Here is a 16,668-nt window from a genome sequence, read left to right as displayed (position 1 = left end):
TGCTATGTATCCTAGGTTGCCCACAAACTCCTAATTGTGTTTGCAAACAACTTTGTTTTATTTTGAGACAGGGTTTAAGTAGCCAACTAGCCTTGAATTTATGACAGTTCTGCTTCTTCTTTTAGGAGCTGGTTTTACAGGTATGCACCACCATACCCAGCCTGTTTTTAGCAAACTATTATGTAATGAAAAAAAACCAAACTATGTATTCACAGACTGGTGCTTTGACAGGAAAGACCAAAATCATTAACAGTACTTAATCTAGTGTTCCAAAATATAAAAACAATCCTTGTTTTATATGCTGCTCCCAAAGCCCCCTTTAAAGGTCACAAACCTGATAAATTAGTAAGAGAGTATAAATTAGGAAGCCTTAGGCAAAGAGAAGCACGTGCCTTTAAATTCCACTCAGATTTGGGCTTTCAACTCCTAATTACTACACTGTATGGTGAGCCCTCCTTCTTCAAAGGCCACTCATTTTATACATATATCTTCAAAGTCAATAAACTTACCCTAGGGGATAAGTAGCCCAAGCAAAAGGAACGCTTGCAAGGCAAATGTGAGGACTTAAAAAAAAAAAACTAAGATTTATTTTACATGTATAAGTGTTTTATTTTGCCTGCATGTATATAGGTGCACCACAGGAGTGACTGGTGTCTACAGAGGTCAGAAGAAGGTATCAGGCCCTCTGGAGCAAAATTCTATAACAGTTACGAGTTGACATGTGGGTGTTTGGAATTAAACCTAGGTTGTCCTCTACAAGAGCAACAAATGCTCTTGACCAGTAAGTCATCTCTCCAGTCCTGTGTGAAGACTTTTTTTTTTTTTTTTTTGGTGATAGGGTTTCTCTGTGTGTCCTAGAACTCATGTTTGTAGACCAGGCTGGCGGGATTAAAGGTGTGCCACCACTGCCCTGCGGTGTCAAGGCTTTCTAATTCTAACTTTCCCCATGATTTCTGCCCAGATTTTAGTCAACTCAACAGACCTCTAAGGTGTATGGCAGAAAATATGCAGGCATGATGCTATACTGGGCATTTCACGAGGAAGAGAAGTAAAGAGAAGCTCAACTCAACAGGCAAGACTCAGAAGCATTTCTAATGGTGATGGAGACACTGCCAAGGTAGAGCTTCTGGAGGCCCACAGTCCTAGTTCCTCTACAAGTCCCAGAAGTCAAAGTCCTACTCACCTGGGTAGTGATGAAGATAGGCTGTGAGGCCACAGGGGAGTTAGTCACATGGTTGGCATTCTGCATGACCTGGACAGGTCTCAATACTGGTTGAGTAACCATTGTTCCCAGTCCTGGTGCTGGATTCTGGGTCAGAATGAGTGGCTGACCACCTTGTTGAACCAAAGTATTACCAGCTAATGGGTAACAGGCAGGCACAAAACAAGGGAAAACAACAAGAAAGGGATGTTAGAGCATTGCTAAACGTGTATTCTGTAAGAAACACTATAGGTTAAGAAACGGTGTCTCAGATGCCAAAATTACTTAGCTCACACTACTCACCTCAGGCTTAATGTCACCAAACTCACCAAAACTTAAGCTTCCACTCAGGAGGCAGAGGCAGGCAGATCTCTGTGAGTTCAAGGCCAGCCTGATCTAAAAAGTGAGCTCCAGTACAGGCTCCAAAAGCTACACAGAGAAACCCTGTCTCCAAAAGAACAAAAAACAAAAGCAAAACAAGTAAACCCTAGCCCTAAGCTTCATGCAGCACCATCACTAACAGAAAACAATGGGTCAGGGCAGTGCACTGACCTCACCCACATCCTGAGGAAGGCTGGAAGACACTAGCTCCTCTCTCCACACTAACGGCTGCTCCCCAGTCGGCACAGCAAAGACAAGACTTTCTTATTTTAGAAAAAAATCTATTTGTAAGAAGGTAATTTGTTATTAACTAATCCCCTTACATTTATTTTTTACAATTGTTTATTGTAAATGTGTGCTTGAGTATGTGTTCCATATTCCATGTCCCATGTGGGAGGTCAGAGACAACGTGTGTGAGGTAGTTCTCAGGGCCTCAGGCTGGGCCAGTGCCCTTTACTCATCAAGCCATCTTGCTGGCCCTAAATTTATTTTTGTTTGAGAAAGGGTTCAGGGAGTATGATTCAAATAACATCCGACATTCTTCCATAGGAAATACCCTATGGTGGTCTGGGTAAAAATGGCCCCTGTAAGCTCACATGATTGAATGCTTGGGTCATAGTTATAGAACAGTTGGAGAAGGATTGGGAGGTGTGGCCTTGTTGAAGGAGGTGTCTTCTGAGATAGCCTTGTTATAGCCCAGACTGGCCTCAAACCAGCCAATATTCCTGACTCAGCCTCCTAAGTGCTGGGATTACAGGTAATACATGCATAAATCTTATCCAGCACTCACTGTAGCTCTTTGTAAGTGAAATATCAATGTACCTTTTTATAATCTATTGTTAACACCTTAATCAAACAATGGGAAGTATAATAATCAAGACTGTTAGATAGGAGCTGGGTAAGAAGGGAGGTGGTGGCACATGCCTTTAGTCCCAGTACTTGGGAAGCAGAGGGAGACAGAACTCTGAGTTCAAGACCAGCCTGGTTTACATAGTGAGTTCCAGGACATCCAGGGCTACACAGCGAAACTCTATCTCAAAATAATAAAAACAAAAAACCAAACCAAAACAGAATGTTAGAAAGGGCTGGAGATGTAGCTCAGTTGGCAGAGTGCCTTCCAGCATGCATGAGGCCTTGGTTCAAATGCCAGCACTACACAAGCCGGGCTTGTGTTACATGCCTGGGATCCTGGCATCAGCAGGAAGGAGTTCATAGGAACCTGTTGTTATAGCAAGTTTGAAGCCAACCTGATAAACAAGTCTAGGCTCAAAAAAACAAAATGTGTGTGTGTATACACCTGTAAATCTAGCACTTGAGAACAGAAGCACAAACATCAGGAATGCAAGGCCAGCCTCAGCTAAATAGAAATTTCAAGGCTAGCCTGGGCTATATGAAATCCTGCCTCAAAATCAAAATAGAGGGCTAGAAGAAAGCTGACTCAACAGTTAAGAGCATTTGCTGCTCTTGTAGAGGATGTGGTTTTGATTCCCACTGCAACCATCTCCTGTTGGACAGGATTCAACGCCTTCTTCTGACCTACAATGGCTCCAGGCAGTACACATGGTGCACAGACATAATACACATAAACTAAATAAACTAATTAATTTAAAAGACAAACAGTCAGGCATGAGGCACACATTTTTAAATCCCAGTATCTGGGAGGCAAAGGCAGAGTCAGATGGATCTGTGAATCCCAGACCAGTCTAGTCTACAGAGTGAGTTGTAGCCAGAGTTGTATGGTAAGACCCCCCACATAAAAAACAACAAAACAATTAAAGCTATTAGCATTAAGATGACAAGATAGTCACTACTACATAAAAGAAAAAGTAGGGGAAATGTATGAGTCTATTTTTGTAAAAAGCCATCACTACACAGTATACAAAAGTGTATAAAATAACATTTGCATAAATGAAGAAGTACAAATAATCACTGCCACATGATAGGACAGTTAATTCCCCCCTTTTGACTTTTTTTCCTATATTTTCCCTATTTTCTTCTCTCTCTTACTCCATTTTTCTTTAGAACAAGGTCTTGCTATGTAGCAGGCGGACCTTGAACTCACAACCCTGAGTATCATGATCACAGACAGGTATGCACCAATGTTCCTTCACACCTTGCCTGTCTCTAAGATTTTGTTGTTGTTTTGTTTTCTGAGAGGGTTTCTCTGTAGACCAGGCTGGCCTCCCTGACAATCACTTATTTTTATTTTGTGTGTGCATGTGGAGGACAGTGACTAGTCTCAGGTGCTGTCTGTCTTGTTTTGGTTTTGGCTTTGAGACAAGTCTTTCACTGGCCTGAAACTGGATGAGAAGGCTAGGCTGGACAGTGAGCCCCGAGGATCCACCAAAATTTTGCATGGGTCACGGGACTCTAACTCAGGTCCTCGTGCTTGTGTGGCAAGAGTTTAATGACTGAACCATTTCCCAAGCCCCTGCTCTTCTTCGTCTGTTCGAGGGTCCTAACTCAGGGCTTTGTCATACTATGCATGTATTCTAACTGAGCTACATCTCCAGCCCCACAGATTATTCTTACAGCAATAAAATGGATCTCTAAAGGAAATAAAATGCCTACTTAGGGGGACAAAGCAGAAACCAAGTTTAGCGCTAGCCTGGGTAGTTTAGGTAAACTCTACTCCAAAACAAATACTTAAAAGGGGGCTGGCTGGAAAATGGAAATATACCTTAGTATGATTGAGTTCTTATATTCAATTCCCAGTGTGTATGTGGTGGGGAACACGTTCAGTTCCTAATAACACACACACACACACACACACACACACACAAGAAAAAAAAATCCAAGAACATATGTAGCACATGTCTTTATTCCCAGCACTCAGGAGGCAAAAGCAAGTGGATCTCTATAGCTTTGAGACCAATCTGGTCTACATACCGAGTTCCAGGCCATCCAGAGTTACATGGACCCTGCCTTTAAAAATAAACAAGTATGGTTCTTTTAGCAGTACAATGAGCCTATAAAAGCATATATTGCCATGAATCCTATATAGCGAGACTGCCTCAAAAAAAAAAAAAAGCAAATAAAAAAACCACACACACACACACACACACAGAGGGAGAGACAGACAGACGGACAGACAGGTTAAGTTTTTAGCAGTACAACGAGCTCATGAAAGCACACACCACTATGAATCCTCAAACGGAAACTGTAAGGAATCATCTTTGGTGTGTAGAAAGTTACCAATAATGAAATACAGCTTGGTGGTACAGGTGGAGGCAGGAGAATCAAGAGTTCAAAGGTTAGGGCTGGAGAGATGGCTCAGGAGTTAAGAGCAAGCTTTGTTCTTATAGAGAACCCAGGTTCAATTCCTAGCACCCACATGGCAGCTGACCACCATCTATAATTCTATCTCCAAGGGTCCCAACACACTAAGAAGGCATCAGACATGCAAGTGACACACAGACATACATGCAGGCAAAGCACCCATACACATAATAGATGATAGATAGATAGATAGATAGATAGATAGATAGATAGATAGATAGATAAAGAGTTACTGGCTAGCCTGGGCTAAATGAGACCTTGTTTCAAAAGAACCAAACCAACTAAACTTAGTTTCCCTAATCAATAAAAGACCCTGAAAATGGTGTTCCTTCACCATTTCATCCTAGCAGAAATCACCTCTTCTCTTTAATACCAAGCTGCCAACAATCACAGAAACCTCTCAGAGAAAATAGAATGAAGCTGCTCTGGGAATACTCTTAACCAAATGAACAGGATTCTTCAGATTTGAAGTGTGTGTGTGTGTGTGTGTGTGTTTGTGTATGTGCGCGCGCGCAGTCCCAGATCTCTAGAATAGTCAGCCAGCAATGCTCAATTCATCTTTTCTATAAGAATCCGCTGACCTGACTCTCAGCATCAAGCCAGCGCTGACTGAAGGAATACAGCACCCAGTGTTCCTTCCACACCAAAGAACAGTTCCTAAAGACATCTCCAGCTAACACAGCCACCATAGGACTACCAGCACAGTCAGCTGCGAGGCCATTTTTATTCTCTCGGGCCTCTATGCTCAGAAGACTTTCCCAATAATCCCACTTACCATTGTTGTTGGCAATTAGTGTGACAAGAGTCTTCTTTGCACTGTCGCTGCTCTGCGCCCCACTGCTACTAACAGTAGTGGACGTGGAGAGGTGCCCAGCAACAGAAGCATGGGCAGCAATGGGCACTGGAGCTGAGAGTGGCTGCTGGCTCACAGAAACTGTGGGGAAGGAAGGCACAGTCACTTGGAGACAGGGACAGGTGACACTAAAGGACTCTGCTTCTACTCTTCTCTCTTCACCTTGTTTCACCAGTCAAAAAGTTTCCAACTTCACTCAAAATTCCAACTACTGATGTGATTTTTCCTGTCTCTCAGCCTAACATTTATACACCATCTCTTTGGTCTTCTAGTAGTCTAAGACTACTGCTACCATAAAATAAGGGAGAATGTGCTTTTATGGCTCACAATTTCAGATTACAGTTCATCACTGTGGGGAACTTAAGGTGGAAGAGCTGGAAGCTGCTCATCACATCACACTGAGTCTAGAGCAGAGAACAATACACGAGAGCATGTATGCTAGTGCCCAGCTCATACACTCCACTCCTCAACAATTCAGAGTCCTCTTCCTAGGGAATGATGCCACCCAACAGGTGGGTGGGTCTTCTGACCTCAATTAATGTAGTCCACAGACCAACCGAACTAGTCTGTCCATTCTAGATTGTGTCAATCTGACAAGTAAAACTTAATAATACAAGTAACCATAATACGTTCTTTGTCTTACATTTCCTAGCTAATTAAGTTAGGACACTATAGGGCTGGAGAGATGGCTCAGCAATTAAGAGCACTGACTGCTCTCCCAGAGGATCCAAGTTCAATTCCCAGCACCCACATGGCAGCTACAACTGTCTGTTAACTTCATTCTAGGAAATTCAACACCATGGGATTCTTCTGGCCTCTGTGTACACCACACATACACGTGGTATAGACATACATGCAGGCAAAACACTCATATATATTAAAAAAAAGTCTCAGCAAAGTTAGGTCACTGATCTCTGAAGCAGGACTTTCTATAGCACTACTGTATCTTTAGGTTTCCTAGATGTACTATCACCACAACTAGAATTTGTAATCCTTCATGACAAACCACCTGTAAAACTTGTACTGTGTCCTTTTTCAGCCTAAATCAATGTTATCTTCAAGTCTCAAGGAAAGGAAAGACAAAAAAAAAAAAAAAAAAAAAAAAAAAAACAGAACCCCCAAACTGGTATAATTTAGGAGAAAATGCCTACTTTGTGAATGTAGAGTAATCTAGAATTTTACCCCTATATCAATGGTAAAATAGAAGGTAACAAATCTTAATTTATAAACTGATCACTAAGACAGACACAAAGGATCTTTTCTTGACTCACAAAGGAAATCAAATTCAAACAAACAACAAGTGAACCGTGACTGGGGACTCAGATCAGCTCTGATATACACCACTTTATATCCTTGTTCATGGACGCTTGGTAAGAGGATATTTAATAAATATTAGTTAACCCATTCTCTCACTGTTTGGAGTAAATTCAATAGATTTTCACAAATTTTATGAAGAAGCAAGCACTCATGTGCTACAGCATGGAAAAGAAGGTAATACCAATGCCATAAAAACGCAGCCTTAGATATTCATATCCGTGCTCACGCGCTCTCTCATTCACGCTTGCGTGTGCGCGCACGCTCTTTCTCAGCAGGGTCTCACTCTACAGTCCCTGGTTGGCCTGGAACTTATTATGTATCTCTAGCTTGAGGTCTCAAGCCTCCCAAGAGCTAGAATTATAGGTGTGAGCCACCATGGCTTTCTCTGGTTTCTTTCCCTTTTTTTTTTTTTCAAACAAAGTCCCATGTATCTCAGGCTGGTTTCAAACCTTTTGTGTAGCTGAAAATGACCTTGTATTTGTAATCCTCCTGCCTCCACCTCCACTGCTAAGATTATAGGTATGTACCACCACCCCTGGCTTATGTGTTGGTGGAAACAGGGCCTAGACAAACACTACATAACTGAGTGATACCCCTAGCCCTCTCTCTAGATTCTTAAATTCTTTCTCTAAAATTCAATGTAATTAATGTAAACAACAACCTAAGAACAAGAGTTTTAGTTACCTGGAGTAGTTTTATCTACTGAATTGTAATCTTCTACTACAGAGTCCTCAATGACATCGCTGATTTTCTGCCATGGCTCCAGTTCTTCCTCCTCACATTCCATAAACAGGTCGGTGTCCGCCATGCTACCAGAAAGGAAAAAGTTAGTAAGACAATGATCTAGAATAGTAGAAACAATTTTACACCAAGTGAAACATCTGTTTGAAAAAGGGCATACTGGGTCCGCAGGATGAAAGGTTAGCTGAAGTGGCCTCCTTTCCTTTCTGCTGGGAACTGGAGGCTTGCTGTCGAAATGGGCAAGTTCATGAAACCCAGGAAAGCGGTGCCCGTCCTGGCTGGATGCTACTCCGGATGCAAAGCCGTCATCGTGAAGAACACTGATGATGGCACCTCAGACAGCCATGCCCTGGTGGCTGGAATTGACCGCTATCCCTGAAAAGTGACGGCTGCCATGGGCAAGAAGAAAGTCGCCAAGAGATCCAAGATCAAGTCCTTTGTGAAAGTTTATAACTACAACCACCTGATACCCACAAGGAACTCTGTGGACATCCCCCTGGACAAAACTGTTGTCGACAAGGATGTCTTTAGGGACCCAGACCTGAAACGCAAGGCAAGGCGGGAAGCCAAGGTCAAATTTGAGGAACGATACAAGACGGGGAAGAACAAATGGTTTTTCCAGAAGCTTTGCTTTTAGGTATATTTTTGTTTACATCATTAAAAGTTTAAAAAACAAAAAAACAAACAAAAACAAAAAAAGAAAAAGGGCATACTGTAAATAAGCTAGCCTGGCGCTTACTATGTTGCCCACACTGGTCCTCAACTCCAGGCAATCATCCTGCCCCAGCATGCCAATTACTGGAACAGTGTGCGCCACTATCTATAGCTGCAATCATGCTCATGACTTCATCAGTAACCTACCCTCTACGCTACCACTGGATCGGACTGACAATTTTAATCCTTGACTATCAAAATCCTTTCTGCAGCAAAGTCTGCAATAGTTTGACTTATAAAAGTTAAAGGTATGGCCCATGCCTTAAACCCAGCACTCAAGAGGCAGAGGCAGACGGATCTCTATGAGTTCAAGGCCAGCCTGGTCTACAAGAGCTAGTTCTAGGACAGGCTCCAAAGCTACAGAGAAACGGTGTCTTGGGGGAAAAAAAGGAAGGAAGGAAGGAAGGAAGGTAGGTATCAGGGTAAGATAAATAAGTACAATGGCATAGCAAATATAGGACAGGGTAAGTGCTCTGGCACTGCTAGGGCAGGGATGGAACTATTTAGTCCATTATAAACTATTTTCCATCAATACTTTTTCTTTTTACATTATTTATTCAGTGTATATATGTATACATGCCACAGCACACATGTGGAGGTGAGAGAACAACTTTTAGGAATTGATTCTCCGCCACCACATGGGTTCTAGGAATCAAACTCAGGTTAGGTTATCAGGCTTGGCAGCAGGTATCTGAGCCATCTGGCAAACCCAACATTTTTTTTTAAAGATTTATTTATTATGTATACAAGATCTGCCTGCATGTATCCCTGCAGGCCAGAAGAGGGCACCAGATCTCATTATAGATGGTTGTGAGCCAACATGTGATTGCTGGGAATTGAACTCAGGACCTCTGGAAAAACAGTCAATGCTCTTAACCTCTGAGCCATCTCTCAGCCCGCCAACCCAACTTTTTTAAGACACGATCTCACCATGTAGTACTAATTTGCCTGGAACTTGCTATGGTCTTGAACTCACAGAAAGCTACCTGCCTCAGCCTCCCAAGAGAGGACTTAGAGGCATATGCCCAAAATGGCATGCTATAAATGACAGAAAGCTAAAAGGAGGTAATGTAGGTGTGTCTTCTATCTATCTGATGATTTCATTGGTTAATTAATAAAGAAACTGCTTGGCCTCATAGGTTAGAACATAGGTGGGTAGAGTAGACAGAACAGGAAGAAGGAAGTGAGGTAGATGGCTCAGGCAGATGCCATGCCTCGCCTCTCTGGGGAAGATGCCATGCCTCTCCTCTCTGAGCCAGATGCGATGAAGCCAGCCGCCAGGTCAGACATGCTGTATCTTTCCCGGTAAGACACCACTCGTGGTGTTACACAGATTATTAGTTATGGTTTAGTCAAGATGTGAGTAAGAGGCTGAAACTAATGGGCCAGGCAGTATTTAAATGAATACAATTTGTGTGTTGTTATTTTGGGGCATAAGTTAGCCGGCGGCCCAAGGCCGGGCTGCGGAGGAACGCGGCCCGCAGCTCCCCACTAAAGAATGGTGCCCACATGTGGACAACTGAATCCACAGAAAGCCTGAGAAAGCTTGGGAAAGAATAGAGTAAAGCATGTTTTCTTGGTAGCAGCAATTTCTCAGGTCTGCTCTGCTTGCTAGAGGCAAGAGAGCGCTCTCATCTAAGAGAGGCTTCCTGACTCAACTTTAACTGCAAAACCATGCAGCTCTTTTAAGAGGTCCTGCCACGAAACACTTAAATGGTGTTGATGAAAAGCTGAACATGTGTTTTTCGGTTTTCAGCCGTAGCAGGAAAAAAGCTGTGCCGTTTTAAATGCCAGTTTTCTGGGCCGTCCTGCCAGGGCAAACTCTGACTCTTTCAAGCAGGCAGTCCTGACTATGGAGCTTTTGACTGTTGTTTAACACTGTTGCAGCTTGTTTGCTGGCAGGAACCTTGAAACGCCAGAGTTGTGGTAATAAAAATGGCTCTAGCAAGTACCTCTGCCATGAGGCTGGAAAGCTAAGGAATGGGATGGATCTAGCTGGCAAAGCCGTGGCTTGAATCCTACCCATATTGCTCAGTAATTTAAAGGCTCATGTGATAAGAAAAAGAAAGAGATACAGTAAAGAGAGATTCAAAAACAAAGAAGAGGGCTGGAGAGATGGCTCAGAGGTTAAGAGCATTGCCTGCTCTTCCAAAGGTCCTGAGTTCAATTCCCAGCAACCACATGGTGGCTCACAACCATCTGTAATGGGGTCTGGTGCCCTCTTATGGCCTGCAGGCATACACACAGACAGAATATTGTATACATAATAAATAAATAAATATTTAAAAAAAACAAAGAAGACCTCTAAATGATTTACAGTAGTGGATCTCTGTGAGTTCAAGGACAGCCTAGTCTACAGAGTTATTCCAAGACAAAGATATACAGAGAACCTGACTCAAAAATAAGTAAATAAATAAATAAATAAAAGTAAAAATAAATGAAATAGAGGTAAAAATAAAGCCACATAAAGATGGAAAATACAGAGAATCTTGATGCTGTATACTATTATGCTCTCTTTGAATTGTTTGAATGCTGAGGAAGAAGCAACAGCTGCTAAAAGATATTTGTTTATAAATGCTGCTGAACTAATCCAAGATAGACATTTTGAAAATAACTTGACTTCAGAATTTGGATCTAAGGATATGATACTTTAGAAAAGAGATTCTTCTTTTGTTTTTACAGAAAATGAAACCCTGTGGATTGCTTCTATCCCAATATGGTATGATAGACCACGCCCTCCTGAAAGGCTGCTGTGAACACCTTCAGAAAATTACTTCACCCAACTGATGACTGAGATGAACCTGGCACACAGGTTACACCATGAAAGATCTGATTAACAGCTTCCCCATTCAGCAGGAAGCAGTTTGGAGAGAAATAACTGCGCCCATGTTCCCAAATATTGTTAATAAGTGTTCTTTTACATTTAAAGGGGGATATGATATGGAGATGAGTAATTTGCATTGATATGGATTTTGCTTTAGTGATTTAAATTTAAGGTCAATTTTGTTATATGTATATGTATATCTAATAATGATTAAGGTATTGTGATTGTGTAGTTCATTTTAAAAATGTAATGTATAATTAAGAAATATAGGTTGTTAATGAATAATCATCGATAATAGTAAAGCTTGTAGTCAGTTAGATTTTCTAGATATATAGAGATATATTTCAGTTAGATGGGCATTCTTCATATCTTTCAAAGACTGCAGAATATGGCATTTAATGTTTTAATAACTTAAGGCTTTTCATGACAATGAGACACGTCTGCTCCTGGCAGCACCAATCTACTTCAAAAGGAAGACGGGCATCGAAGAGGCTACATATTGAGTTTGATAGCCACTTGGGCAAGAAACTGCTCTTGCCTGGACTGATGCATAGACTGGACACAAAGAACCCGCAGAAAGAGGACTGCTGAACTTGCCTAAAGGTGAGATGATCTTTCGGGGTTCCTGATTCATGAAAGAGTCTGCGAGACATTCTGTAGGACACAACAGATACTGACTGAACTGCCTTTGAAATTTCCTGCTTCATGGAAATGTCTGCTGGAAACTATGGACCTGAAGGCTGAAGATGGATGCCCCAACAGTACAGAGGAACTTTGGGTGACTGTCCAGGCAGCGAAATGTCTCTGTGATTTCTAGAGTTTTGTAAGTTGCTTACTTCTCATTTACTTAGGTAATATTATATCCTTCTGGAGTCTTTGATAGAGTTGAAGAATAGTTATAGTTGTTTCCTTTGTTATGATAAAAGATAAAGTAGATATAAATATTGTAATTGTAATTCTTACTTGATAACTGTTTTTGTTATATGTAATTTTGCTATGTTAAAGTTAAAGCCTTTTTGTTGTTTAAACAGAAAAAGGGGAAATGATGTAGGTATGTCTTCTATCTATCTGATGATTTCATTGGTTAATTAATAAAGAAACTGCTTGGCCTCATAGGTTAGAACATAGGTGGGTAGAGTAGACAGAACAGGAAGAAGGAAGTGAGGTAGATGGCTCAGGCAGATGCCTCAGGCAATCGCCATGCCTTGCCTCTGGGGAAGATGCCATGCCTTTCTTCTCTGAGCCAGATGCAATGAAGCCAGCCGCCAGGTCAGACATGCTGTATCTTTCCCGGTAAGACACCACTTGTGGTGTTACACAGATTATTAGTTATGGTTTAGTCAAGATGTGAGTAAGAGGCTGAAACTAATGGGCTAGGCAGTGTTTAAATGAATATAATTTGTGTGTTGTTATTTTGGGGCATAAGCTAGCCGGCGGCTTGCTGGGCAGTGGGAATGCAGCCTGCAGCTCCCCACTACAAGGAGGCTATGGGGTGGGGAGTTGAAGGGGACAAGCAGGGAGGAACTAGGAAGATGGGGAAGGACTTGAGTTCAGTCCCCAGAACCCACATGCAAAATAAAACAAAAAAAGTGTGGTGGTGAAGTACTCTTAATCAAATCACTGGGGAAGAAAGGAGATGGCAGATCCTGAGGCCTCACTGGCCAGCCAGCCTAGACTAGCCAAAACAGAAGCTCCAGGTCAGAGAGGACCTTGTCTCAAAAATAAGCTGGTAATCAACTGAGGGAAATACCTATCTACACACACACACACAAATTCTGTTAGAAAATGCCACAATGAAGCCCAAGCCTAATACTATGATTTAAAAATATGTTTAATGATGTTATGTACAGTGCTTATAGCGTGTGCAAGGCTCTCCAACATACACAAATTAAAATTGTGTTAAGATACTATTTACTGATTGTAATGTTTAGGGTTTTTGTTTTGTTTTGGAGATAGTGTCCCACTATGTAGCCCTGGAAATCACTATGTAGACTAGGTTCCCCTTAAACTCAGAGAACTATTTCTGCCTCCTAAGTTCATGTCTGACTCACATTAGTTTTTTTTTCCCTTTGCTTTGGTTTTGCTAGACAGGGTCGTCTCTCTATGTAGCCCTGGATGTCCTAGAACTCACTATGTAGATCAGGCTGGCTTACACTCAAGAAATTCACCTGCCTCTACCTCCTGAGTACAAGGATTAAAGGTGCTCCCCTCCATGCCCAACTTTGACTTGACAGTTTTGTTGTTAATACCATCTAGAATCATACGAGAACAAAGTGTCAGTGAGGGACTGCCTATATTGGGTTGGTCTGTGTTCATGTCCTGGGATACTTTTTTATTTCAATTTTCATATAAAATGGTTTTGCCTGCATATATGTCTGTGCACTGTTTGTGTGCCTTGTGCCATTGGAGGCCAGAAGAAGTTGTCAGATCCCCTAGAACTAGAGTTACAGATGGTTGTGAGCCTCCATGTGGGTGCTGGTAACTGAACCCCAGAGCTCTGGAAGAATAGCCAATGCTCGCAACTAGTGAGCCGTCTCTCTATATCCCCTTTAAATTAACTGATGTGGCAAGACCCAGGTCACTGTGGGTACCACCATTTCCTAGACAGGGAGTGCTGACCTGTATAACTAGAAACACTGAGTTAACAGTGGTTAAGAGCATTGGCTATTCTTCCAGAGGACCCAGATTCAATTCCCAGCACCCATATGGCAGCTCACAACTGTCTGTAACTCTAGTTCCAGGGGATCTGGCACCTTCAAACAGGCATATATGTAGGCAAAACACAAATGCACATAAAATAAATACATATTGAAAGAAAGAGAGAGAGAGAGAGAGAGAGAGAGAGAGAGAGAGAGAGAGAGAGAGAGAAACAGGAGAGTACACGCAAGCAGGTAAAGTGAGCATGTATTTATCCACTCTGTTCTGTGGACATGATGTGACTAGCTGTGTAAGTTCTTGCCTTGACTTCCCTACAATAATGATAAGTTAGAACCTGGAATAAAGAAATAGTAGGCTGAAATAGACCCAAATTGCTTTGTTTGTTTATAGCTTTTTCAAGACAGGGTTTCTCTGTAGCTTTGGAGCCTGTCCTGGAACTAGCCCTTGTAGGTCAGGTTGGCCTTGAACTCATAGAGATCTGCCTGCCTCTGCCTCCCGAGTGCTGGGATTAAAGGTGTGCACTACCACTGCCGGGCGCAAATTGCTTTTTAAAAGATTTACTTTGGCCGATCAGTGAATCTGGGGCAAGCTTGGTCTACATAGCTAGGTCCAGGATACCCAGGGCTACAGAGAAACCCTGCGTCAAAAAAAACAAAAAAACAAAAAGATTTACTTTGTATGAGTGTTTTGTGTCTACATGAGCACCCATGTTTGTCTGGTCCCCACAGAGGTCAGAAGAGAAAGTGAGATTCCCTGGACCTGGAGTTATGGATGGTGAACCACCACCTGAGTGCTGGGACGCAGCAAGGGCTCTAGCCACCGACGCCTCTCCAGTCCCTAAAGGGCTTTATGTCCAGGTATTCTTATCACAACAGCAGAAAGGAAGTTATGACTATGATTACTGATTCTTCTAAGTTTTGCACTGCCATACTCTAGTACGGAAGTACTAGGAACTCTGCAAACTGTTTCCAGGACCCTAGAGCCTACTTTTAATTTGTAAACATTGCCTACATTATATGTCTCTTTCAGAACAAAGCTTTTCAACTCTGCACTACAAAGAGCTGCTGCTGTTGTGCCTCCCCTACGAGCTGAGTGAGTTTGTCTTGAGATGAAACTAATGCTATCCTCAACACTCACACAGAGCCTTCACTGGAAACTAATGCTATCCTCAACACTCACACAGAGCCTTCACTGGAAACTAATGCTATCCTCAACCCTCACACAAAGCCTTCACTGGAAAGGGTGTCAGTGTCCTTAGCATCTTCGCACTTCCTGTACCAAATCCAGAAGCCTGAAACAGCAAAACAGAACAGCCAACGAAACCATTCTTTTTTTTTTGTTTGTTTGTTTTTGTTTTGTTTTGTTTTTCGAGACAGGGTTTCTCTGCAGCTTTAGAGCGTTCCCTGGAGCTAGCTCTTGTAGACCAGGCTGGCCTCGAACTCACAGAGATCCGCCTGCCTCTGCCTCCCGAGTGCTGGGATTAAAGGCGTGCGCCACCACCGCCGGGCTCCAACGAAACCATTCTGTATCAGTGTATAAACTTGACAGCTCTACTTTGGGCAATGCCCAATAGATGGCATTGTCTCCTTTGAAAATGTACCCACAATGTCTCAATGAGTCAGGGACAGCCAGGAGCCCAGTTTGGAAACCTGTTTTAACTAGTAATGTTCTTAACTTGATCCTTGGAGGCCTCTAATCATCTATTAAATTATGCATGCATTCGCAAACCAAAACTACAAAGGTAAACAAAAGAGCAAAATATCTAAAGGATTACTTAAATACTTAAATTAAATTTAAATTACTTAAATTAACATATATTAGACAATGCTAGCCAGAAACTGAATTTCAGAAATCAAAAAACAAAACCACAGACCTGGAGAGATAGCTGGATGCATAAAGACACCCCACAACCTAGCCTGACAACTTCACTTCATTCTCAGCACCCACACAGCGGGGAGAACAGACTCCCACAGTTGTCCTATCCCTTTCACAAGTATGCTGCTGCATGGTACAACTCCCCAGTGTGTTCTCTCTCTCTCTCTCTCTCTCTCTCTCTCTCTCTCTCTCTCTCTCTCTCTCTCTCTCTCTCTCTCTCTCTCTCTCTCTGAGTAAATAAAGGTAAAAAAAACAAGAAATATATACATTTGAGCCAAATATTACAAAACACATGACTTTTTATTTGCCAATATAGTCCCAATTTTTTACTATGTAACTTTCTATTGTACAACCTTCTTTCAGTCAAGAACCCAGAAAAGTGGCAAGTACAATCTGGACAGAAGCCTCTGCAGATGTTAAAAGGACACTATTTCAAACTGGGCAGTGGTGGTGCACATCTTTAATCCCAGAACTCCAGTGGCAGAAGCAAGCAGATCTCACTCTGTGAGTTCGAGGCCAGCCTGGGCTACAGAGAGACTTCTTTCACTTCAGCATGCATAACATTTAGGGGGGGAGAGAGAGAGACTGTAGGAGGTACCAACCTAAAGCAAATACTTTTTAAACTTTAAAATTAGCATCCTTCCTGGAGCATTCCAGTTTATCATCGGGACTGGGGTGGTAATTGAGGTCAGCAGTGGGGTGAGGAAACAAGAGGATTCCCTGGCACTCTGTGGCTAGTGAACTTAGCCTTTGAGGTGTGAATCTTAAGCCAGTGAGAGGCTTTGTCTAAAAAAACAAGGAGGGTGGAACTGATGAGGTGGTCAG

At 42.2% G+C, this 16,668-nt stretch overlaps 1 protein-coding gene and 1 pseudogene across 2 annotated transcripts in view; one reads left to right on the top strand and one right to left on the bottom strand.

The window, feature by feature from the left end:
- Pogz (pogo transposable element derived with ZNF domain) overlaps window positions 1–16,668 on the bottom strand; it is a 46,031-nt gene that overhangs the window by 19,480 nt on the left and 9,883 nt on the right. For both annotated transcript variants that reach the window (XM_038310998.1, XM_038310999.1), the window contains exons 2-4: window positions 7,716–7,840; window positions 5,637–5,795; window positions 1,184–1,359 (exon numbers count right to left, since the gene is read on the bottom strand). In XM_038310998.1, coding sequence (XP_038166926.1) covers window positions 1,184–1,359; window positions 5,637–5,795; window positions 7,716–7,839 — 459 coding nt within the window. In that variant the 5' untranslated portion in view covers window position 7,840. The remainder of the gene's footprint in view (window positions 1–1,183; window positions 1,360–5,636; window positions 5,796–7,715; window positions 7,841–16,668) is intronic.
- Window positions 8,008–8,409, top strand: LOC119800763 (annotated as a pseudogene).

The sequence above is a fragment of the Arvicola amphibius genome, chromosome 14 (genome assembly GCF_903992535.2).
Source record: "Arvicola amphibius chromosome 14, mArvAmp1.2, whole genome shotgun sequence".
Classification (NCBI taxonomy): domain Eukaryota; kingdom Metazoa; phylum Chordata; class Mammalia; order Rodentia; family Cricetidae; genus Arvicola; species Arvicola amphibius.
Note: the sequence above shows the minus strand (reverse complement) of the source record. Positions and strands in the feature narration are given on the sequence as shown.